Below are 22852 nucleotides of genomic sequence, written 5' to 3'. Positions count from 1 at the left end.
AACTGTCTTGAAGAAGATATAAATAACCAAAATACACATGCCAGGTACTTCTCCCTTGGATCGATGGGAATGAGTTGCACTTTTTGTGACTCCCCATACAGTTTAGCCATGCTCTGCTTGGAGGCAGATCAGCAGCCTCTGCGTTTCCCCCTACCAGACAGCACTCCTGGAGCCAGGCAATTTATGATTCAGGGAAAGAAAGAAATGTTTAAGGGAACTATTTTGTAAGTTGACAATGGTCAAAGTAATTGCTTACTGCAGTCAAGGAGAGCTGAAGGATACTACAGTACATCTGGAACCCAAGACCCACTTCTGTTAATTGAATTGGAAAATATACTAGCAAAAAAAAAAAGTTATTTTCATAAATATGCATTTATAATTATCCCGTTATTTGTAGATCAGGAAACTTAAATGGTGGGATAAGAGTACCTTACAAATCTTTTTTTGTTTGAATTTTAAGTATGTGTAACCATTAAGAAATGCAGACTAACAAAAGTTTAGCATGAAGGGGAAAAAAGGGCTGACAAAGTTTTAACTCTTGATATTTATTTTTCTTTGTAGTTTCTAAGTAAAAAAAAAAAAAAAGGAAAAAGGAGAGTGTATTATAAAAAAGAGATGAGAAAAGTCTAGGATCACTGTATCATGAGCAGCTTCCTCATGCAGTCAACAGCCAAAGTGTAGGGCTCTAAGAGTCAACAACTAAATAAAGAAAAAAATATTGTGGTTGGATTTATAACAAAGAAGTACTATGAAACCCAAACAGTACTCTGCTCAGATTAGTTATTCCTTTTCAGGTTCAGCTAGACATGGGGCTAGAGCTGCTTGCTGCACCTGCGGCTTGCACGCTGAGCGTATGGTGGAGAGAACGTGTCCCGCGAGCCCAGCGGATCCCGGTGTGACGTGTTCCACGCCGCAAAGACGGCCTCAGCAAACGTATAGCCAGTGCCCGGAATGCACGGCACTTCTGCACTGGGCTCCTGGAACCGATGTGCACACGTGCTGCCGGCACGGCCGGGACTTCAGGCAGCTGAGCTGCTGCTCTGGGAGGCTGGTGGGGGACGGGAACTATCAGGAGGGGGGGGGGGAAATAACCGCAAAAAACCCATCCAGAAAAAAAAATGAAGAATCTGTGTCAGGAAATTTAGATCTATATAAGAACCAATTCAATAATACATTTAAACAGATATTACAGTGTTCCAATGGAAAAAGTTCTAGGAAAAAAAAAAGTTTGCAAAGGAAAGATTAAATCCTTGTGCTTAGCTCTCACAAGACCAACATGATGATGTCCAGCACCAGAAACCCCCTTCTGCTCTTCGTGCATCTTCAGCCCAAAGATCTTTCACACCAAACTTTCTAATTAATGTATCAAACTTAGTGATAGAATGCTAAAGAGTTCCACAAAAGAAAATCGTTATGTGGTGATTTTTCTCTCTAAGCGTAAGAAAACCAAAACATGTAAATCTCCCTTATTTATTTTAGAAAAGGCTTTTCGGGATTGCTCCTTTTCAGCCTAAAGCTCCTCGTAGATTCTGCAGCATTCCCAAATCCAGCTCTAGCTCTGTAAGATGTCTTACTGTACTTAGCATCCCAAACAGGGTTACTCACTGCACGGAGAGAACTGAATTATTAATAAATAGCACTAGGGAGCAGGTGAAAAAAAACTCTAAACCAAGCTGGTACAGTATCATTGCAATTCCATTTAATAACACAGCTGGACACGATTTGGTGGTAACACTTTTTGGTGGTACTTCATCCTTTCTGACCGTGCCATTTGATGAACGACTGCCATCTCCGCAGCCACACGGACCTCTCCCATGGGTGAGATGGAGAGAGAAGGACATTTAGCTCTCCCTTGGCCCAGTGAATCATTCCTACCGCACAAGAACCTGCCGTTGGCACCCGCTGAGGTTTAACCGGAGTCATTTGCTGTCTGACATATCTATCCGCAAAACACAATTCAGCCCTTCCAGATTTTCCATTGAATTAACTGAAAAACTTGGGAAAGCAGAGTGTGTGCCAGTAAATCCTGTCTCACAACAAGCTGCCCACCTCAGGTTAATTGCGGTACGTGGCCATGATACGCCACCTGCTTTCCAAGACAGCTCTCACCAGTCCGTCTGACAGACTGGAAAGAGAATTTTTATAGATCTACAGATCAATACTCATGATCGCCCAGTCTTGCAGCCGTATTGCTCGCCCCACATCAACGTCTCTGCCCAAAACCCGCTCCAGTGTGGCTTAATACAAAACCTTTCTACCAAACCTACCTACAAAACTCTCACAGTCCTCACGTTAAATCAAGGCGACTGCTGTATTCCATCTACCACGCTTGTATAGGTAGGATTTCCATGTCAGAACAAGAGAACAGCTTGAGCAGAAACATGTAAGTAAAAGGAATTAGATATTTTACAGGAGAGAGAACAGCGTGCTCTGATACACAACCCCTAGTACAGCACAGGGAAATTTTGCAAATTTAAATCAAATCCAGGTCAAGCACAAAATGAAGGAGTTGCTGCTGTCAGGGGAACCATGGGAAAAAATGCTGAATCCAGCAGTGGGGTAGTTCCTCCCCCCCCCCCCCCCCCCCAAACTCTCAGAATAAACAAATTAGCAATTCAGACTACAGATATCACAAGTTCTAAAGAAAAATAATACAACAGTTAAACTGAAACAAGGCTGAGTGAAATGCTGTTGTTTTCCCTGTGGATGCATATGTCCACACACTGAGTTCCGCTTTGTGAAGATAATATCCAGAAACTGCTCAGCAAAGCTTAAAAAAAATAATCTAAAACAATTCTTTTTTTTTTCCAGGGATGCACTTGCAGCGCTGCATTGGGGGTTTGTTGGTTTTGGCAGTGTTTTGGGTGTTTTTTTTTAAGATGTAACATGGAAGGATTTGGTCTAAGTTTGTCATTGGCAATATTCTAGTTTTCTCGTAAGGGCTTTTACTCCATGTGTTTTTTTCTAACACAAATTATTAATTTGAAATCCTGACTAACAATGAAACAAACTCTTTTAAGTTAGAAGTGCTGAATGTCTAAATCTTACACCGACTTAATTCAGTGAAATATGAAGCACAGCAAAGGACAAAAATCTAGTGTGCAGTCTGCATATTCACACAAAACTATCAACAGTTTTAGTCTCTTTTCACATTTCTTATTAGCAGATCTGATGCTGGAATTTAAGATATATTTGAAATGCTGGATGAATAAATCCCATATGTCAGCATAAATTTGTCATGATTTCTTTATAAATTCCTCATTTCTTGTTGTCAGTTGTCTTGGCAGAAACTAAAATATACGAAGCTGTAAAAACGTCAGTCTAATTTAATTAAAGACAACTGTCTATTTTCAGTGGCATTTGACAAGCACTGGGTGATGCCACGTATCACCCGGCATGCATGTCAAAGAGTGCAATGACCTTTTAGAAATACAGAGAACTAAAAACCCCCCTACATTATCCTTGACTAGTTGGTGACCGTCTCACAAGTCCCTCGGGTTTTAGATTTAACACTTGTTTGTAGATTTACCTTCATTAGAAACTGTTTTCTTTCACTTGAGCACCAAATGGGAGAGCGGGAGTCTCACCTTCTTCAATCAAGAAACAAGAATTGACTATAGTGGTGGATTTATTTCTTTTGGGCACCGTTAGACTAGACCAGAAAAGAGTCAAGAGAGGACGAATGAAGAAATGGACACAGAAAGAGAATCCTAAGCCTTCAAGAGCAATTACAGCAGTGGTGAGCACGTGCTCTTCCAGGAGAGCCAAGCCCCTGTTCCCTTCCTTAGCATCTGCTGCATCAAACACAGTGAGGATGAAAATGAGCTTTGAAGGTCTGGTCTGCATATGTAGAAGTTCATTTGAAGGAAAGCCAAACTCAGCATACATTTGTATAATTTCATTGCTACACCAAGGTACTCCAGTGATGAATTTGGCAAGAAGAAAAAATGCAATGATCCCTCTCTAAACCTCTTGATCAGTATTCACCTGAAAAAGTACATTCGCTTCTTGGCACTGCAGCAGGAGAAACATTTGGACAACTGGAAAAGATGAGGAATAATTCTTAAAAAATAATAATAAAAAATCCTTAGATGTTGTCAAAAGCGCTGATAATTACAGGTTTATGTAGACCAGGAAAACTCTATGGCTAAGCAGCAGTATCTTCTGGGATACGGTACAGTGGCAAGTGCTGAATATGTGTGTGTAAGCCTAAAAAGTGCTTGATGCTGAACCAAAACAGGAAGGTACATGAAATATAAATATATTAGGTAATAACTATGAGATGTACCTCAAAGAGGGCAGGATCTTCCTTAAGAAAACATGACTGAAGTAGTTGTGCAAGAAGCACGTTGTAATGAATAGTTTGGCAGATGAAAAAGTATTCCGTGTTCAAGAAGAACTTACAGAAAACATGTCTGGTCTCAACAGCCAGCAATTTTACTTAGATTTTTTGAAAACTAAACATGGTTTCTGTCTGAAAAAATGCTAAACAGTCCACCAAGAACAACATGAGACAACAATGTGGGAGGGAGAGCGAACACTCACAAATACATCGTAGTATTGCACCTCCGTTTAACACCTCAGTGACAAAAACTTGTAACATGAAATTCATTCCAGAAACGTTTCTGTTTGGATATCTGTACAAGTGAACTGTCAGCAAATAGTCTTCTACATCTTACTCAGTTTTCCAACTTTATGAGCGCTTTTGCTACGTCTTTGCGTACCACAGACACGACTGGGCCAGCAGAAGGCAAACCACAGACGGCAATACCATCCACCAGAGCCAGCCACGGGGGGCACGGAACCAGCCGTTACCGAATATCCCAATTCTCAGAAGGCAAACTTCACCATGAAGAAATAAATCGTGTCATAAAGGTTACTTTTTTTAAGTTTTCTGTTAAGGGAGGATCATCTGTTACTCCTGCAAAGCTACTACAGTTCAACTGCAACAGGAACCAAAAGTTATTTTCACACGTAACAGGAGAAAACCAGAAAAAGTGAAATAAAAACCCCGGAGGGTGGATACAACCATGACAGCCTTCCCCACCTCATGGCCTGTGCACTTCACCCACCCCACCCACCTGAGCACACCCTTGCGAAGGAGGGGTCTGACGGGCACTCTTCGCTATGCAGAAGGCCATCGGATGGACTAAATGCCCCATGGTTTTGAGGGTAAGTCGACTCACCACATGCTGCAGCGCATCACAGTGTGCTGGTATGAGAAGATGACCTTTCCGTGCCCCATGCATTCCCACCTAACTGCTGATGCAACTTGATCCCAAATTTCCTACCAGAGGACAGAGCAGCTGCCTGTCAAAAATGTACTTTGCTACATCAGCGTGGGTCTCAGAAGAGCCCTGGAAAACCAGCAGTGACCATGGGCAAGCATCAGGGCTGATGCTCAAATGGCACAAGGGAACTCCATGGTAGCGCCCTGCTGTAGCACAAACAAACTGGCAAACCGCAAAAAGCTTTACCATTGGTCAAACTCCACTGTCCGAGCTGGTTCTCCATCCTCCAGGGGCCTGACCACACTGCTCCTTTGCTTCATCCAGGTTGCTCCTCCTCTCCCACACTCCTCAGAGCTATTTAACCACTTTGTGGGACAAGCTACAGCTGCATATGATCAATGTCAATCAACCCTCTGTCTTCATTCCCCTACAGCACCCCACGGCTGACACCAGTGTGTAACTTGCACATACTGCAGTAACTCCAAAGGGACAGTTTATATTCTATTCTGCTTCTTCCTAGTAACACTTATGTTTCTTACACTGCCTAACCACAGCACTCATGAGCACCCAGGCTGCAGTGTAACTACTTTCAACGGTTTTAATAACCAGCCAGATGGAGCTCTTTAAAGCAATACTGATCATGCCCTCCACCTAGAAGGCCACATAAGTGCTATTAACAGGGTAGAGCTGGTACCACAGCCCCCCACCCCTCCACGACCAACAGCATACATGCGTACGTGTGCCCGTGTAACGGCCAAAAGCCTGCCCCATGGACATCAGCCAGTGGGACATGAATCACCTTTGCAAATTGCCCGCTACCCAGAAGTTACTCATGGTTTACAGATACGAGATCAAGGCTCTCTCCCTGTCAGCATCCTACCCAAGGCCACACCGTCCATCAGCTGCGCATCACAACCCATCGGTACCCACTCGGTCTGGATCAGGGGAGCGATCCCCATGCTGGGAATTGGCCACAGCCCATGCGATACAGGCCATGCGATACAGGCCATGTGATACAGCTCATGCGATACAGGCCATCCGATACAGCCCATGCGATACAGGCCATCTGATACAGGCCACGCGATAGAAGCCACGAGATACAGCCCATGCGATACAGGCCATGTGATACAGGCCATGCGATACAGCCCATGCGATACAGGCCATGTGATACAGGCCATGCGATACAGCCCATGCGATACAGGCCATGTGATACAGGCCATGTGATACAGGCCATGCGATACAGGCCATGTGATACAGGCCATGTGATACAGGCCATGCGATACAGGCCATGTGATACAGGCCATGTGATACAGGCCATGTGATACAGGCCATGCGATACAGGCCATGTGATACAGGCCATGTGATACAGCCCATGCGATACAGGCCATGTGATACAGGCCATGCGATACAGCCCATGCGATACAGGCCATGTGATACAGGCCATGCGATACAGCCCATGCGATACAGCCCATGCGATACAGCCCATGCGATACAGGCCATGTGATACAGGCCATGCGATACAGGCCATGTGATACAGGCCATGCGATACAGGCCACGAGATAGATACAGGCCATGCGATACAGGCCACGAGATAGATACAGGCCATGTGATACAGCCCATGCGATACAGGCCATGCGATACAGGCCCTGCTCCAGCCCTGCGCTTTAACACTGGCCCCACGCCAATGCAGAAAGACAGATGACACCTGAGCCAGCATAAAGTCTGCCCAAACAAATTAGGCTGTCAAAAAATTTAACAAATTTAATCAGGGGGATGATACTGTACCAAATGAGTGCTTTGTGCTAGAGAGACGTGGTGTTTTTCACCCGGCAGCGGTAGCTCTAAAACGAACTGGAGCAAGTTGTCACAACGCTGCCGGTGCCAGCGGGTTCAGGGGTCAGGTGCTGCAGCTCCAGCTGCCTCTCTGAAGCTACTCGCAGGTATCCCTTTTCGTTTTACTGATGATCACGCTGACCTTAAAAATTACAGTTTTCACACCTTCAAAAGCAACTGTAGATTTATTTAAAGGTTTGTGTTTTACTTAAGTTGCTGGCCATCAACAAACAATTCCCACAAAGGCAAAGCTGCAACGCTCTTCCCAAGTCTGAAGGCGAGGGCTTAGGTGAGCTAAACAGTCGTGGGGGGGGTGGGGAAGGTCGGGGGAGGAACAGCGAAGGCATTTCCAGAGCTCAGCCCTTCCAGCAGGCAGCGGGCTCCGGCCGCAGGCTGCGAGCACAGGCAGGCTTTGGAGGGACACGGGGAGGTGTCAGGTGCGGGCTCTCAACAGGCACAGGGGGAAGTTTCTCCCATACGTGGCAAGACAAAAACCTGAAAATCTGGGAGATCAAAGCTACTGTCACTGGCAGAGCACACGCAAGCACGTCCTTGAATGCACTGAACAGTAAATACCCTTAGCAGCTCAACAGGCATTTGACGACTGTATATGTACAATGAATTTAAAGGAGGAAAACATTGGCTTTTGATACCTTTCATATTATTATTTTTAAAGGTCACAAATGAAAAACATCTTGGAAGTTTAAAGTTCACCCATTCAAAGAATAGGAGTTGTACAGAAGTATTTGATGGTATGTGGCCCAGTATGAATATATTCTAACACAAATTATTATATGTATTCATTACCTGTATATTAAGGATGCTCTCATTTTGGTAAGTGATAAAAAATAATTAATTTACCTTATTATTTCAATCTGTCCATCCCAAGATCTGTCAATAAGTCTGTTTTACTAGCTGCAACAGTGCCTACTTAACTGTAACACAAATCCTCACGATGAAAAGAAAAAAACCATCTGTGAAGGATGGCTTAGCTACATCCATGCCTGCTATGCCAGTAAGACAGAGAAGATGACTTTTCAGTCCTCATATTCAGTGATATAAATCTTCATACTGATGATAGCAAATGACCTGGTACCTCTTTTCTCTCTAAATATATTTCAAACGTATTGTCCTGTAATCACACATGATCATAAAGTATGTTATGGCAGAGCATGAATAATTTTCTTCTATTTTTTTTAATACCCTAGTTATTATTACACTAGCTGTGCTTTCTCATACTTGAACTGTAAAAGCTTGTTTTCTAGTATCTGTTCATGAAATACTTCTGATCCTAAAATTAAATAACCCCAGAAAAGGCCTCACTGGATTTTTGCTCATCAAGGCTACTGCTCTCAGAAGCTAAAGTGCTACATAATTGTCAGTCATTTAAAAAGATGAAAACTCATAAAAGGAATGTGTTGGCATGTAAAAAGCAAAGAGAGCTTTAGGCCTGTTTTACCACAATTATATTCTATGATTCTGTGAACTGTGCTGGTCACTATTATGAATTGTTAAAAAAATAATAATAACAAAAATCATAGAACGGTTCAGGTTGGAAGGGACCTTAAAGATGATCTTGTTCCAACTCTGCTGCAATGGGCAGGCACACCTTCCACTAGACCAGGTTGCTCCAAATCATACAAAAATCATAACTAAATCAAAAATCATACATAATCAGCAACGTACTATTTTATAATACATACAATTCCTCTGTTTAATCAAGCTGCTACTCCTACCACGTTCATTTAATATACCAACAATGCATGGCAGACAAATCTTGCAGAAGATTTGAAATGATGCAGTAAAATTATCACCAGTATTCTGATATTATTTTTGTTCTTGTACAACTCCATACTCCTTAAAATGGGCTAATACTGGCAAGAAAAGGAAATACAATCGAGACGGTGTTAAACATGTTGGAGGCTGGAGCTCTCCCAGTGCCAGCATCAGCACAGCGTGGACGCAGGCTGGATACCAACAGGCACTTCTGGACACCTTTCACCTGCAAAGCAACTCTTTTGGCTCTACAAGACAAGAAAATGGGAAATTAAGGTTTTGGCACAAGACTTGGAGTCCCCGGGGCTGGTCCATTCTGATAAGCTGTCTTCTGAAACACGACAGCCTGCAAACAGTAAGAGACACAGTACAGTCTGGCCAAACACAAGGGAAGACTTTCTCAATGCACAGCAATCCGAGAAGTTTCCCAACGTCACAGTTTTGCCCTTCCTCATCCATGGGCTTGTCTGGGCCAAAAATGGTTCAAAACATTACTCCTCCCACTTCAGGAGAAGCTTTTTCCTGAAGTGCCGCACTTACACGGGAACCCGTATTTCTAAAAGTAAAAACACGTCAGCCCAGGCGGCTGTAGAAGATTTCTTTACATGTTACCCAGTTGTCATTTTTCACCAAATCCTGGCAAAATACACCAGATCAGATTTTTGAAAGAACGGAGAGTTAAAGGATACAGCTCTGCATCAGTCCTAAAAGTCATATCCCATGGGATAAAATTAAAAAAAAAAAAAAAAAAAAAAAAAAAAAAAGGGTTGCCATGAACAATCTTTACTAATTCTTGAAGTCTGATAACCTGATGTGTTCGTTAGGTCTGGATGTACACAGCCAGCTTCACTGGCTCAGTACGTGAAGGAGAAACTTCTCCAAAAGCCTCCTGAATTTTTGTGTCTCTTGTCCCTCAGTTTTAAAGCCTCCTGAATTGTTGTACAGCCCTCAAGAAAACCTTTTCTTGCATTTCTTGGGTGATAGCTGTTGAGATTGGTAACGCAGAAGGGACAACGCTGGAGCTTTTACTGTTTCCCAGCATTTTTCATTGCTGAATCATAAAGAGGCGGTTGATGGAAGGCAGTCAGAAGGAATAACCTAGGCACGTTACAGATACTGATTTGACTACGGGAAGCAGACCAACAGGAATCGACACTCTACAGTGTTTCCTGTGATGTCAGTTGATACGTAAGGAGAGGAACACGCACCCAACTATTTTCCTTTGCAATATTATAACCTTCCCCCAGGAGAAATCCCTATTGCAGCAGGGAGAAAGGGCAAAAGGGTTTCCCCGATATTGCTGCTGGCAGCTGCGCTCCGTGCACCCCACCTCCGCTCCGGCGTCCGCGCACCCTGCGCATGATGGGTCAGCTTCTCCCGCCCCCCACGGGAGTCCCGTGGGAGAGCAAAACCTCCCGCTTACTTGAAAATCAACAGGCTTGGGTTTTTCCTTGTTTGTTTAGCAAGAATTTCTGTGGTTCTAATGCTTTTCATAGTATTATTTAAAGAATATAGGGGAATTACAGTGCAGAGGAATTGATTTTACCAGAAAAATAAATAAAACACTTTCTAAAATACGACTGATCAGCCAAAAGGCCATTTTCTTTCCTGCCTCAAAGTGCTGAAAGTAACGATGTCACTAATTGATGGTCAAAGGCATAGAATTTACAATCTGGTTTCAAAGCTAACTACAGAAATCTTCATTACAGAGTAACAGCCAAGAGAAGCATTTAATGCTGAACTTCCATTTATAATATATAAATAAGCATTTTTTTCTTAATTCTAAAGATGAAATACTGGGGTTTTTTTAAAAGATTAATAAAACTCAAGTGGGAAAAAGCAGCACATACTTCACTCACTAGATATTTTTAGATGTGAAATGGTATTAAACGAAGCTGACATGGAAAAATAATGATTATAAGTGAAGATTGCTACACCTTCTGTATTAAAAATAGACATCACGTGACGTTAGCTTTTACTGTTGGTAAAAATGGAGTCCTGCTAACATGTTTTTTGATTTAACACCTTCAGCTTCATTTAATTACCTACTTCATGATGCTGCTTTTATAAGAAACAAGTATTCACACGTTCCTGTTCATGCCATACATTTTTTGCCCAAACCAGTGAAAAAAGGCACAATTTCATATTTGGGTATGAGATGAAGACAGCACTTCATGCCATTGCTTAAATACGCAGAACGGATTGATCCGGGCAGCTGCCCCAGAGCACAGGCTGCCTGTCAGGGCACCAGAATTTCAATTACCAACCGGGAGAGCACATTCAGGTGGGTTTCAGTGTCCTTGCACATAAGCTGCGCACATCACGAGGCCCTCTGCCATGTGACAAGGTTGTCCCCTTTTCCCCAACTACCAACAAGTGTGATGATTTAAAGCTGTATTTAAAGAGGGGACCACGAGCTGTCTCACGGCACAGCGCAGGGAGGTCTCGGGGGGGACTGCAGCAGGGTAGGTGGTCCTCCTGCCCCAAAGGAGTGCAAGGACGGCACGTGCAGGGAAGGGCTCCACTCTTTTTGGCTGACAGCCAGCATAATGACTTGGGAGGAGAGGACTCGACACCACCTAGCTTGAACCCTGCTCCCATCAAAGCAGCATGCTCCTGCAGAAGCGATCCTCTGCCAGCCCTGGCCCACCCTGCCTCAGCCCCACGGGAACTGGGATGCTCTGAAATGGGTTTTGGACTCCCACCACCAAAGGACGCCATCACCATTTTCTCAGTATTGGTTTTTGTCACATTAACAACTAATATTAATTTTTTTTCCTGTGGGAACCTAGAGAGCAATCACTCCTCCAGGCAGTCCCACAAAATTTGGTGCTGTAGGGGGAGAGACTGATCTGGCACCAAAACTGAATGCGAAGAGCCAGGCAAAGCGGAATAAAGCTGTAAGGCATGTGGTCCCAAAGGCTTCATGAAATGAGAAAGCAAATATTCATATACAGCTTCATCCCAAACACCCACACTGGTACAATAATGTGAACTCAAATGTTTGTGAACTGACCTCCCTCAGCCTCATATACAGCTAAACTTTTAATATCTACACACGAGGGTCTTTGAGTGAATCCTGACAGCAAAGGAGAGAAGGAACATTTGAATTATAAGATACAATTGAAAATTTGAAATTACAGTTAGGGCTTTTTCCATTATAATTAGAAAATTTAGAATCAGAAAGTTTTAAATCAAAGAAACTTCCACAGGACCTACCTGAATAAATGTAATCTGCTAAGGGTTCCTGCTACCTCTGAAAGAATTAAAGGAGAAACCAGACAAATAAAGATATGTAACAACATAGTACCATCCACTGTTCAGTGCAGAATACATTGAATTATGCTTGAACTGCACTATTTGATCACCAAAAAAAAAAAAAAAAAAAACCCCAAACATAAATATATTCACAGAAACATAACCAACTCCCCTGCCCCGGGCAGGGCCCCCTCCCCCCAGCCCAGGCTGCCCCCAGCCCCATCCAGCCTGGCCTTGAGCACTGCCAGGGATGGGGCACCCACAGCTGCTCTGGGCAGCCCGGGCCAGCGCCTCGCCGCCCTCACGGGGAACAATTTCTGCCTCACAGCTCATCTACATCTCCCCTCTCCCAGCTTAAGGCCATTCCCCTTTGGCCCGTCACTGCAGGCCCTTGTAAAAAAAATATTGGTATAAAATGCTCATGAGTACAAACATCACGAAGTATTTTAATGTCAACCCAGGTTTAGGTTCTAGGAGGGAAAATAATATCTGAATCATTCTTTTCCATCTGAAATTAATTTGGCAATGCATCTTCAGATCTCAATTAGACTCTTAGCAGAGAATTATCATGACACATTGCCTAATGATCTCTTGTAGCTTTCTTTCAAAACAATATATTAAACCCAGGAGTTCTTAACACTGTGCATATGCAAGGGGGGGGGGGGGGGGGGGGGGGGGGGGGGGAAGAAAGTGCAAGCATCCAAAATAGTGAGTTGGCTTTATTAGTATCTTGTTAAAAACAAAAGAAACCAGACAGCCATAGCATACTGTGGGTGATGATTCCAGAAACCGAGGGAGACAAAGCTATTTGCAATGTTATCTTGCTTTTGCTTATTGCCACCATTGAGCCAAGCTGCCACCTTTGCTGGGCTGCACAGAGCTCGTATGCCCTATTATTTTTTTTTTTTAAAGTATCACATTACTGAGCCATTTCTGAAAACGACAGACTGCGAGATGCCTCTAAATTGCTCATTACCTGTTTGTTGAGCACATATTTAAGAGTTGGTAAAATGTATCAAGAAAGATGACCAGCAGGACAAGTTCTCGGTTTACAAACTACCCCTACTAGTGAAACCCCAGGAAATACCCTGTACACAAAAACCACAGCAGTAGTGTGGGAAGTCTGTTGGATGAAGTATTATTCTAAATTCACACACTTCTTCACAGTTCTCAAGCTTTGTAAGATGCACGTAGCATTCAAAATGTCTTGAAGGGATTAAATCTGCCACCACTCAGAGGACGACAAGTTAATGAACAGGAATATCGCCAAGTCTAAACCTTAGGGCTGCCTTGCTACTTAAAACTTTGCAAGGAGCCAAAATTAGCAAGGCATTGTAATAGAAGGGGAAAAAAACCCCAACCACCAAACCTCTAAAAAACCTTAGTTCATTTCTTTTCAGCTTCGTATATAAAACTTGAACTCGAGAACACCAGCAGTTGGGATCATTTTATCCCTATGTGTTTCTAGTTCAGGAAAAGATGTTCCCTAACACTCAATTCTTTTCTTTAAAGTCACTGTAATTGTCTTGTGGCAAATAAAAGGTTGAAGTGTCTCAGAATACATCAGAAATATTTTGAGAAGACATTAACTACTACTGAGCAATGAACATGTGCTTATTAGCCTAATGCTCCGTGGTGGCATTTTTGAAGCGAGTACTGAATAAGGATCATTCCTTCCCCAGCAGATTTAAACGCACCATCTCCCCCGTGCTTTAGGATGAAATACAGCTGCAACAGCCTTCACCTGATTTTATACAGATGGCATGGTACAGAAAGCTGCATTCCCAGGAGGAGAGCGAATCCCATCCCTGCTTTAGGGACAGAAAAATAGGTTTGTCAAGGGAAGCATAACAATAAAAGACAGAACAAGCAGAGTCACAGCGGATGTTTGACACAGTCACCCAGCCCAAGGCCACCTTCCTCGCTGCAGGACATCCGTTCAAAAACCGAACACGTCTCCAAACACGTGAAACCCATAATTTAGACTCTAATGATCAAAATGGTAACTATGTTAATGCTGGAAATCATTATTCCACATCTAGACCCCAAGAGATTCACCATGATATAAACAGACCGAGGGAGTATGCCGATCAGCGGGTATTTTGGGGGGGCTGCGGCACCTCACCCATACATCCCCAGCATCGGCACCTCCACCAGTGACTCAGCTTCCTTAGCACAAGTGATCACAGATGTCAGAAAGAAAGAGGAAAACCAGATTGTTAACTCAAGGGGACTGCCAAAACCCCAACTGTTCATCACTTCTCACGCCAGTACCGTTATCAATATACCACCTATACCTGGCACAACACTTCCAGCTCCTAAAGGCTGGGCTAAAATAACCTGCTATGGGGGATGTTTCCTTTCCTCCCGCTACAGAAACATCAAGGGAAAAGAGCATCCGCTGAAGCGTATTCCTTCAGGGAATCTTTTGAGTAATAACACACACACACACGCACACGCACACGCACACCCCGTGTTATTTTAAGCATAGTCAAGTACATTCATTTTACTCCCAGGTCCAGTTAATTTGACAGGTACAACACTAAACCAAGAATCCTGCAAGGTCTTTACTGAAAAGGTCAGGACATTATGCAACCAAGTTTCGTGGACAGCAAAAAAAAAAATCCCTCCACGTACAGAAGTTGTATCATGTAATTTATCAACAAGCATTCACCAACCTTTACAGATGAAGACCAAACTGCTGGGCACATGAGTTAATTTTGAAAACTGGTTGCTAAGAAAGTTACATGCTTTAAAAAAAATTATCCTCTATTTATACACAGTAAATAATGGGAGGTTCTTCTATACAGAGAAATATTTGGCACTAAAGAAGAACAAAGTTGCTCCCATTTGAAATTTTTCTTTCCAGCCTGAATGAAATTATTTTGTTGAATGTGCAAGTTGCATGACTGCACCCTTAAACTTTTTAAATAAGTAAGGTATTAATAGGCAGGAAATACGGCACCGATTCCTTCTAATCAAAGCTTTTCCTACTGTTCAGACTTTTCTTGAAACAACATATCCCCTCTCCTCCTAAAGTATAATCGCATTTCAAACACTTTTGTCATCACAATATCCTATTCGGAAATGTAAAACAGTTACCATATTCCATAACAACACATATTGAGTAAATATTTTAATGATCAGTGCCCCAGTTATAAGTGCAAGCTTTCAAGTCCCATCTACTAATCATCTCTTTGAACCTGGCATTAATGCAGGCTCGAAGACAGTACCGATGCAGGGGTGTGGGAAAACGAAGCAACGATTTCAAAGTTTTTTGTGCTTCCTCCCCCGACCCCACATGCCTGCTATTACTTGACAGTCTGTAAAACCGTGTTGTGTCCCTGCATTTTCTGTGGTTTTCTATCCCAAATCTTTGTCATCCTTCCAGGCAATATTCCCCTGTTTTGAAAACCACGTGTCTATCCATCAGTAGCTTGGGATGGATTTTAAATAAAAGCTTTTGCACTTGCACCTAATTTGACAGATGCAACTTGACTGGTCAATTATGTAAGTGCAAAGAGTCTATTTTCATACATTTATTAAAAACATCAGAGGGTGGGTTTTTTTTTTCTATATGCCTGTATAAAGCATAGCAGAATATTGCAATTAAGCATAACTTCAATAATCTAAAAGCCAATTTTATTTTGGCTTTGGGTTACTTGTCAGTAAGAATAACTCTCAGGCAACTGAAGCCTGTACTACATTTTAAGGTTCACAGTTACGCAAAACTTGTTTCAGTTCATAACCGCTCCAGTGTTTGCAGACTATTGATGGATAGTCACATACATAGCTGAAGTTAATTCTGAAAGCACAGTATAGATCTGACAGGTACTGCTATGACAACCATGGTGCAGAACAGCCTACATTTCCCTGGAAGCTCCAAAAATAAACACTCCAGCAACAGTGAAAGGGTACATGTTTACCAGATGTATCTCACTGATTCTTTTTCCTCCTCTTTGCAAGATTTTTTTTTGCTGTTTGTGTTTCACAGAGCAAATTCATTAAGATTCTGGACTGGTGTGCTGGCTTTGGCTGGGGCACAGTTAATTTTCTTCATAGCCACTAGTACGGGCTGTATTTTGGATTTGTGCTGGAATCTGTTGATAACACAGGGATGTCTGAGCGGTGCCTACACGGAGTCAAGGCCGTTCCTGCTCCTCCCCCACCCACAGGCAGCAGGCTGGGGGGCACAGGGAGCTGGGGGGGCACAGCCGGGGCAGCTGACCCCGACCGACCCCAGGGATGTTCCAGACCACACGGCATCATGCTGAGCAATAACAGCAGGGGGGGGTTTGCGGCTGCTCGGGGACTGGGTGGGCATCAGTCAGGTTGTGGTGAGCATTTACTTCCATTTGCATCGCTTGTCTGTCTTGGATTTTATTTCTTGCTCTTTGTTAACAATTTTCCTTGTCACTACAATTTATTATTATTATTACTATCATCGTCATATTGTATTTCAGTTATTGAACTGTTCTTACCTCAGCCCATGAGTTTTCTCACTTTTCCCCCTTCCAGTTCTCTTCCCCCCCCCTGCTGGGGGCAGTGGGTGAGCGGCTGTGTGCTGCCTAGTTGCCAGCCAGGGTTAAACCAGGATGACTGGGTTTTCAGGAGGAGACACACCTCCACCCACCTGCACAGCCAATGCACCACTAGTGGGGAGCAGGTAACACCTACCAGATTCCCTTTGCAATGCAATATATATTTCCTCTGGAAAAAACTACGTAGGCACAAGAAAACCCATTCTTCACTGAGAAGAATCTCATCCCTTTTTCTCTGACTTCAAAAGGCAAAATAACCAGGTATTTTATGTAAATATGGACATTAGACACACATAAATAGAACAGAAAACATCAAATTCATTTTTCATAGGCAACTCAGCTTCCATTAGAACAGCTGCAGATGAAAGTGGTAGCTACAAATTAATATATCATAAGGTCTACCAACAGAACTGATTGTCTCAAATGCCAAAAATAAGACCAAAGACTAAATTATTTTCATTTGCAAAAATGTAGAGGAACTGTTTTCATGTTCTGAGCTAATGTGTTTAAGAGGAACCTAAGTTTAGCTTGTCAGCTTATGACAAAAGTTCAAAACAACTTCTAAAACATTTCTGAATCATTTCTAAACATGATTTAGAAGGCAAAAATGTAAACAATGCAAAATCCATGCCTTTTTTAAAGAAAACTTTTCTTTTTTTAAAAAAAATACTTTTACAGTTAACACCTTGAGTGTGTTTTCCCGCAGGAGATGTCTAGAATAACAAATCTGCCTGCAAAGCGCTCCCCATCCCTATCCTGAAACACAGCGAAACCTCCTGACTTCTTGCAACTATTAAATACAGCTATCGGAGTTTATCACAGAGACCTGTGTGACAGAAATACCACGGTGGCTGAAGATCAGGCCTAAATTTCGTTATCAAGCATCTGGCAGATTGCTACAAAGTGGCTGTTGCAGTAGCTGCCAACTCAGCTGATAAAACCACTTCCTTTTAATCCAGTGATATTATGCCTTTACCTTCACAGGAATAACTCTTCCTGAAAACGTGAACACATATGAGCCTTACAACAGATGTACTTATAAGGTGTCCAAGTATCTTAAACAGAATTATTAGCAGTTTCCAACAGCAATGTTTAAAATTCCAAGTAGCATTTTCTTTTGAAGTTCTACTAGCTCACCCCCATTTCTAGGCACCGTGGCAATGAATACATGTAGTAACCCCTTGGCTGGAGTTTACTGGGTTAAAAAATTCCCATTGAAAAAGAAAACTGAACTGACGACAAACTACCTAAATTTAAACGAGACATAATTCTGATGTAGTCCAACATGGAGCAAACAGCACCGGGTGAGCGATCCCCACCGAAGCACCGCGCAGGCAGGGGGTGAAGCAGCAAAAGGCAGCGGAGCGCCTCCAGGGACGCCGGGGTGGCCGGGCACACGGCACGGCTCTGGCAAAGCACAGCACCAGCCTTCGCCAACCTGATCCTGCAGAGCCTACACACATGCTGCCACCAGCCGTCACGAAGGTCACCTCCAAGTCCCAGCCCAGCACCCACCATCAGGCACAGCCTCAAGTCTCTGAGCCCAACAGCGGGCTCAAGACCACTCACTAAAGACCATTTAGTCTCTTTCCCTTTTCCCTAAATTAGAACTGGCATCTTAATGGATGTTCATCAAACTGCTTTTAAATACCTCTGCTGCAGGAGCCTCCACAAGGAGCCAGCAACCCACCGTGGTGCTCGCTGCCAGAGGATTTCCCCCCGCCGCGGACCCGAACGCATCCCGCTACCGTTTGTGACCAACACGTCTCATGCGATCCCACGCGGCCATGCAAAGGCGATTCCCATCAGCTTTGCTGGAAATTCGATGCATCCAGAGAGGATTTCTGCCCTTCTGTCTTCTCTCTTCTTTAGTTTTACCCCAAAGCAATGGCCATTTTGAGATTATATATGGATAAAGACTTAAATATTAAATACTATTTGGATATTCTTTTCAATCAACCACCTTAAAAGTACTGTGCTGGCACGTACCGGCCTTCTAGGCATCATGCTTTTTGGTTTCGGCACAGCCTCTTGCTCTTCTAGAAGCAGCTGTTTCAAACGTACGCACTACGGTCTATTATTCATCTCTCTTACTCTGTCATCAATGATTTTTTCCATCTCTGTTGCTTGGATATTGTTGTTTACTGTAAAACAGCAGCTGATTTGGACCAAATGTTGACAGTGAAGGGAAAAGCCAGAGCATCGGTCTGAATATTCTTTTCTTTTACTCCCTCTGACAACGTACGTTGCACGGCACCTGACGAACCTACGCTGTGTCTGATCAGCAACCAGCAAACCAACGCGCCTGGAACATACTGGTGACAAACCAAGGGATTCCAAAAAATCGCTGACATTCAAAACCTCGGACTCTTAATTAACCAACTGCTTTGCCAAAACAACAGACCCTGTTTTTAATTAAATTAGAGAAGTCAGTAAACAGAGTATTAAGTGGCACATCTAAGAAAAAAAAAGTAACAATTATATCATTAGATACGAAGATTTTTGTGTTCATTTCTGCACAAGAGGTGGTAACATAGTGTGACTGTCTGTGCTACTGAAACAAAGGCATGCTGAGCATGGAAGTAATGCTGAGTATGGCGCAGCATACTGCGGGGATAGAAAACAGATAGTACCCTGACGTTTTGCTGCTGTACCAAAACCGAGCATGCAGAGTACACAGAATGACAGCAACTTCCGTGACTGTTAATGAGAGTGTAGGTATTTGTGTATGTAGGAATTGGACTAGTAAAGCTCAAAGAACTGTAGAATGGTTTGGGTTGGAGGGGACCTCAAAGCCCACCCAGTCCCACCCCGTGCCCCGGGCAGGGCCCCCTCCCCCCATCCCAGGCTGCCCCCAGCCCCATCCAGCCTGGCCTTGAGCACTGCCAGGGATGGGGCACCCACAGCTGCTCTGGGCAGCCCGGGCCAGCGCCTCGCCGCCCTCACGGGGAACAATTTCTGCCTCACAGCTCATCTACATCTCCCCTCTCCCAGCTTAAGGCCATTCCCCCTTGGCCTGTTGCCACAGGAAGTGTAGTACTAAACGTTAACACATATTTGCAAATATTCCCCTGTAATCCAGTCGTTCACACACGTTTCTCCATTTCCCCTTTTCCCCTGTAGCTTTGACTATCGCAATCTGAATATTTTAATCCACTGTTAACGACACAGAAGCAAAGCACTGCATGGAGAGGAGCTGCCTGAGCTGTCTCTGCCATCGAGGTGAAAATATTTCTCCTGAGGGACTGGTCTTACCGCCATGCATCAAAGGGGTTTAGAGGTCTAACTTCCAGCTAGTTGGGTTTTTGGGTTTTGTTGTGGGTTGGGGTTTTTTGGTTTTTTGTTTGTTTGGTTGGTTGGTTGGGTTTTTTTGTTTGTTTTTGCTTGTTTTTCTTGTTTCTCTTTGTTTCACACTACCAGTTATATTTCAGGCAGGGAAACAAATGAACTCACAAAAATTCTGGATATAGTTAAAAATTAGCTCACTTAATTTGGCTCATGCACAGAAATACTCGATCTGCAGAAAGAAGTGCTTTCAAGAGTGACACAAAATGGCATCCTCAGAGTTACTTCTACTGAGAGGATGTGGTAGCTTTAAAAGACATAATTTGTTCTTATATTTTTTCCTAGTTTTCTTCAATAAAACTTTATAGGAGTGAAAATAAATGGACCAGATGGACAAAAAGGTATTTTACAATGCAGCTTTCTGTTTTTGGAAACCACATTAACTTCAGCAGGAAAAATGAAAAGCAGTCAAATCAATTCAGCAGCATTTACAAACGAGCTGGTGTAATGAAAATAAACTTGTAAATTAGAGATGAACAACCCCCTTTAGCACTTCTGTGGATATTCATCAACACCAGAAAGACCTGAAAACCATTTTTGTTTTTAACTTTAAATACTACTCAGATATTCTGTGGGTTCTGAGGTTATTCAGTAAGAATCAAAGATCTTAACAACACATCGCGTTTCTGCTTCTTCAGGACTTAATGTTCAGCATGTGAAAAAGGACTAAAAAAGAAAAAAAGACTATTTTTAAAGGAACAGAAAATCAAAGCCCCTACCCTAACTGCGGACCTCTGCGTCACGCTTTGTATTGCTCCAAATTTTCAGTGTGAGGAACTGCCTGGTAAGGATCCCTTTGTGCTTTGAAGCAAGATCGGTGGGGAGGAAAAGGCTTTTTCTATATTTTCGCTCCTTCATTTCTGTGACCATAATTCCACAGCTTAGAAAAGAGCATCGAGGTCAAATCCCCCCTCAAATGAACACTGAGAGGTCACTTGGCAAGAAGGTGAAGATAATGCAAGGAATACTCATCTTCTTTACATCTGGGGCAAGAGTCACCACAACACTGTTCACACCACTCTACCTGCCGTCAGTTAACTGGCATTCATCACGCCCAAACACAGACCTTCCCAATCATATTTCAATCCCTTAAAAAATTCAGCAAGGCAGAGAGGTGTTCTGCTGTTCAAAAGGATGCCAGGTAACTTACGCTGTGAGGGTTTCCAAAGCACCTGCAACACGACTCTGGAGACAGTTGGGAGTTCTTGAAGCAAAACCATTTTAAAATTTTTTTTACAAAAAAAAAATAATAAATAAATAAAAAAAAAAAAAAAAAGAAGAAAAAAATAGAAACCCAAGGGGCTTTAGATCTTCCTCATCAGCCAATCTCAAAGGGCTCTTCGTTTACAACAGCAGGTGCTTTGCAAGCTGCAGCCGTGCAGAAGTGTGCATCCATACCCAATGGGTATAACTCAAAAGATGGCTGGATCTCCTAACTCCTATTTATTAAGAATGGATTTTATTAGGCGGTTAAGGAGACTTCAGAAGCCAAGATTAAAGTTATGGTACAGTTTTATAATGAGAGTAGGAACTGTGGTTCAGGATTTTATGTAAGTAAACACTGACAACTTTATAGCCATGGTAGCTACCAGTAAGCACAGAAGAGATTTCTCCAGGCAACTAGTAAATATAATGGTTTTTCCTTATACTTTCATCACAGTACACATAAAAGCATCTGACATACCTAATAAATGTCACAAACATAAAATATTCCACAAAGGAATGCTAAATAATGACAAAGCTGCAATTATTGAGCAAAATAAAAAAGTGGATTAGAAACATTTGCAGCCTGTCTCTTCATTATCAGGCTGATGGAACCTGGGTTTAAAATGCCTTTTCAATTCTTTCCTGTTAGTAACACTGAAAATATTGCAGCACATACAATTCCACATCAGCATACGATAACCACTGGTTTTCAGGTCATATGCAAAACATATCATTCATGCCCAAAGGGATAAATTTAATTATTACAAGATATGTAAAGATTCCTACTGCAACTGCAGTTTGTTCCACATTTTTAGTTGTCAGAATGGTGCCACCCTTAAATTGTGGTGGACTCCAAGAGCCCCAAAACAGGCCACTAAAACACTGCCCTGCAATCTCCAACGCCGATTTTTAAATAATTATTTGCATTACAGAAAGAAAGAAAAAAAAAACAACAAAAAGCACTCCCCACTCTAGCTGCCGCATTGTGTTTTACTGTTTCCAAGCAACACTGTTGTTTCAGATCAAACATGAAACAGCCATCTCAGAAAGCTACGGTGCTTTTTGCTCTAGACTTACTTATTCTGCATCATGTTCATTATAACCCAGTCAAAGGGATAGACGTTCTTCCCAATGAGATTCTTGAACATGATGAATGTTTCCATCAGAAAATCCTAAAAGAAGAGAAAATAATTTAGAAAAGACCACTCTTCTAGATCAAAAAAATTACAAATGATAGTGTCAGTTATTAATGACAAGATTCAAAATGTGACATACTGTTCTGCTTCATAAAAAAGCCATTATTCATACACAACATACACAAATTCTACTAAGGCACAGTTATATACAATGTACGCAAATCCTACAATAATCCTATTTAAACTTTTCAGAAATGATAACAATAGTAATCCTACATTGTAAACAACCTGTGGTATCACTTGGGAACAACCACCCATTTGCCAGTTATCAAAGGGCAGTTTCTGCAGAAAAAAAAGTAGGTTCTTCTTTACACCACAGACAAAGTCTCACAGCCCTGCGCAGTGTGCATTGCAGCACACACGTCATGACACATGCCTGGCATACGTTGGAAAGTTCTTAAAAGCATAATGGCACATGGAAAAAGATAAAGACCTAAAATACTAATCTTAATCTTCTGATTACACT

General features: G+C 42.6%; 1 protein-coding gene across 2 annotated transcripts in view; it reads right to left on the bottom strand.

The window, feature by feature from the left end:
• The window catches only part of DOCK1 (dedicator of cytokinesis 1), a 319815-nt gene that overhangs the window by 110952 nt on the left and 186011 nt on the right, over positions 1 to 22852 (bottom strand). For both annotated transcript variants that reach the window (XM_040605768.1, XM_040605769.1), the window contains exon 29: positions 22268 to 22362. In XM_040605768.1, coding sequence (XP_040461702.1) covers positions 22268 to 22362 — 95 coding nt within the window. The remainder of the gene's footprint in view (positions 1 to 22267; positions 22363 to 22852) is intronic.

The sequence above is a fragment of the Falco naumanni genome, chromosome 9 (assembly GCF_017639655.2).
Source record: "Falco naumanni isolate bFalNau1 chromosome 9, bFalNau1.pat, whole genome shotgun sequence".
NCBI lineage: Eukaryota > Metazoa > Chordata > Aves > Falconiformes > Falconidae > Falco > Falco naumanni.
Note: the sequence above shows the minus strand (reverse complement) of the source record. Positions and strands in the feature narration are given on the sequence as shown.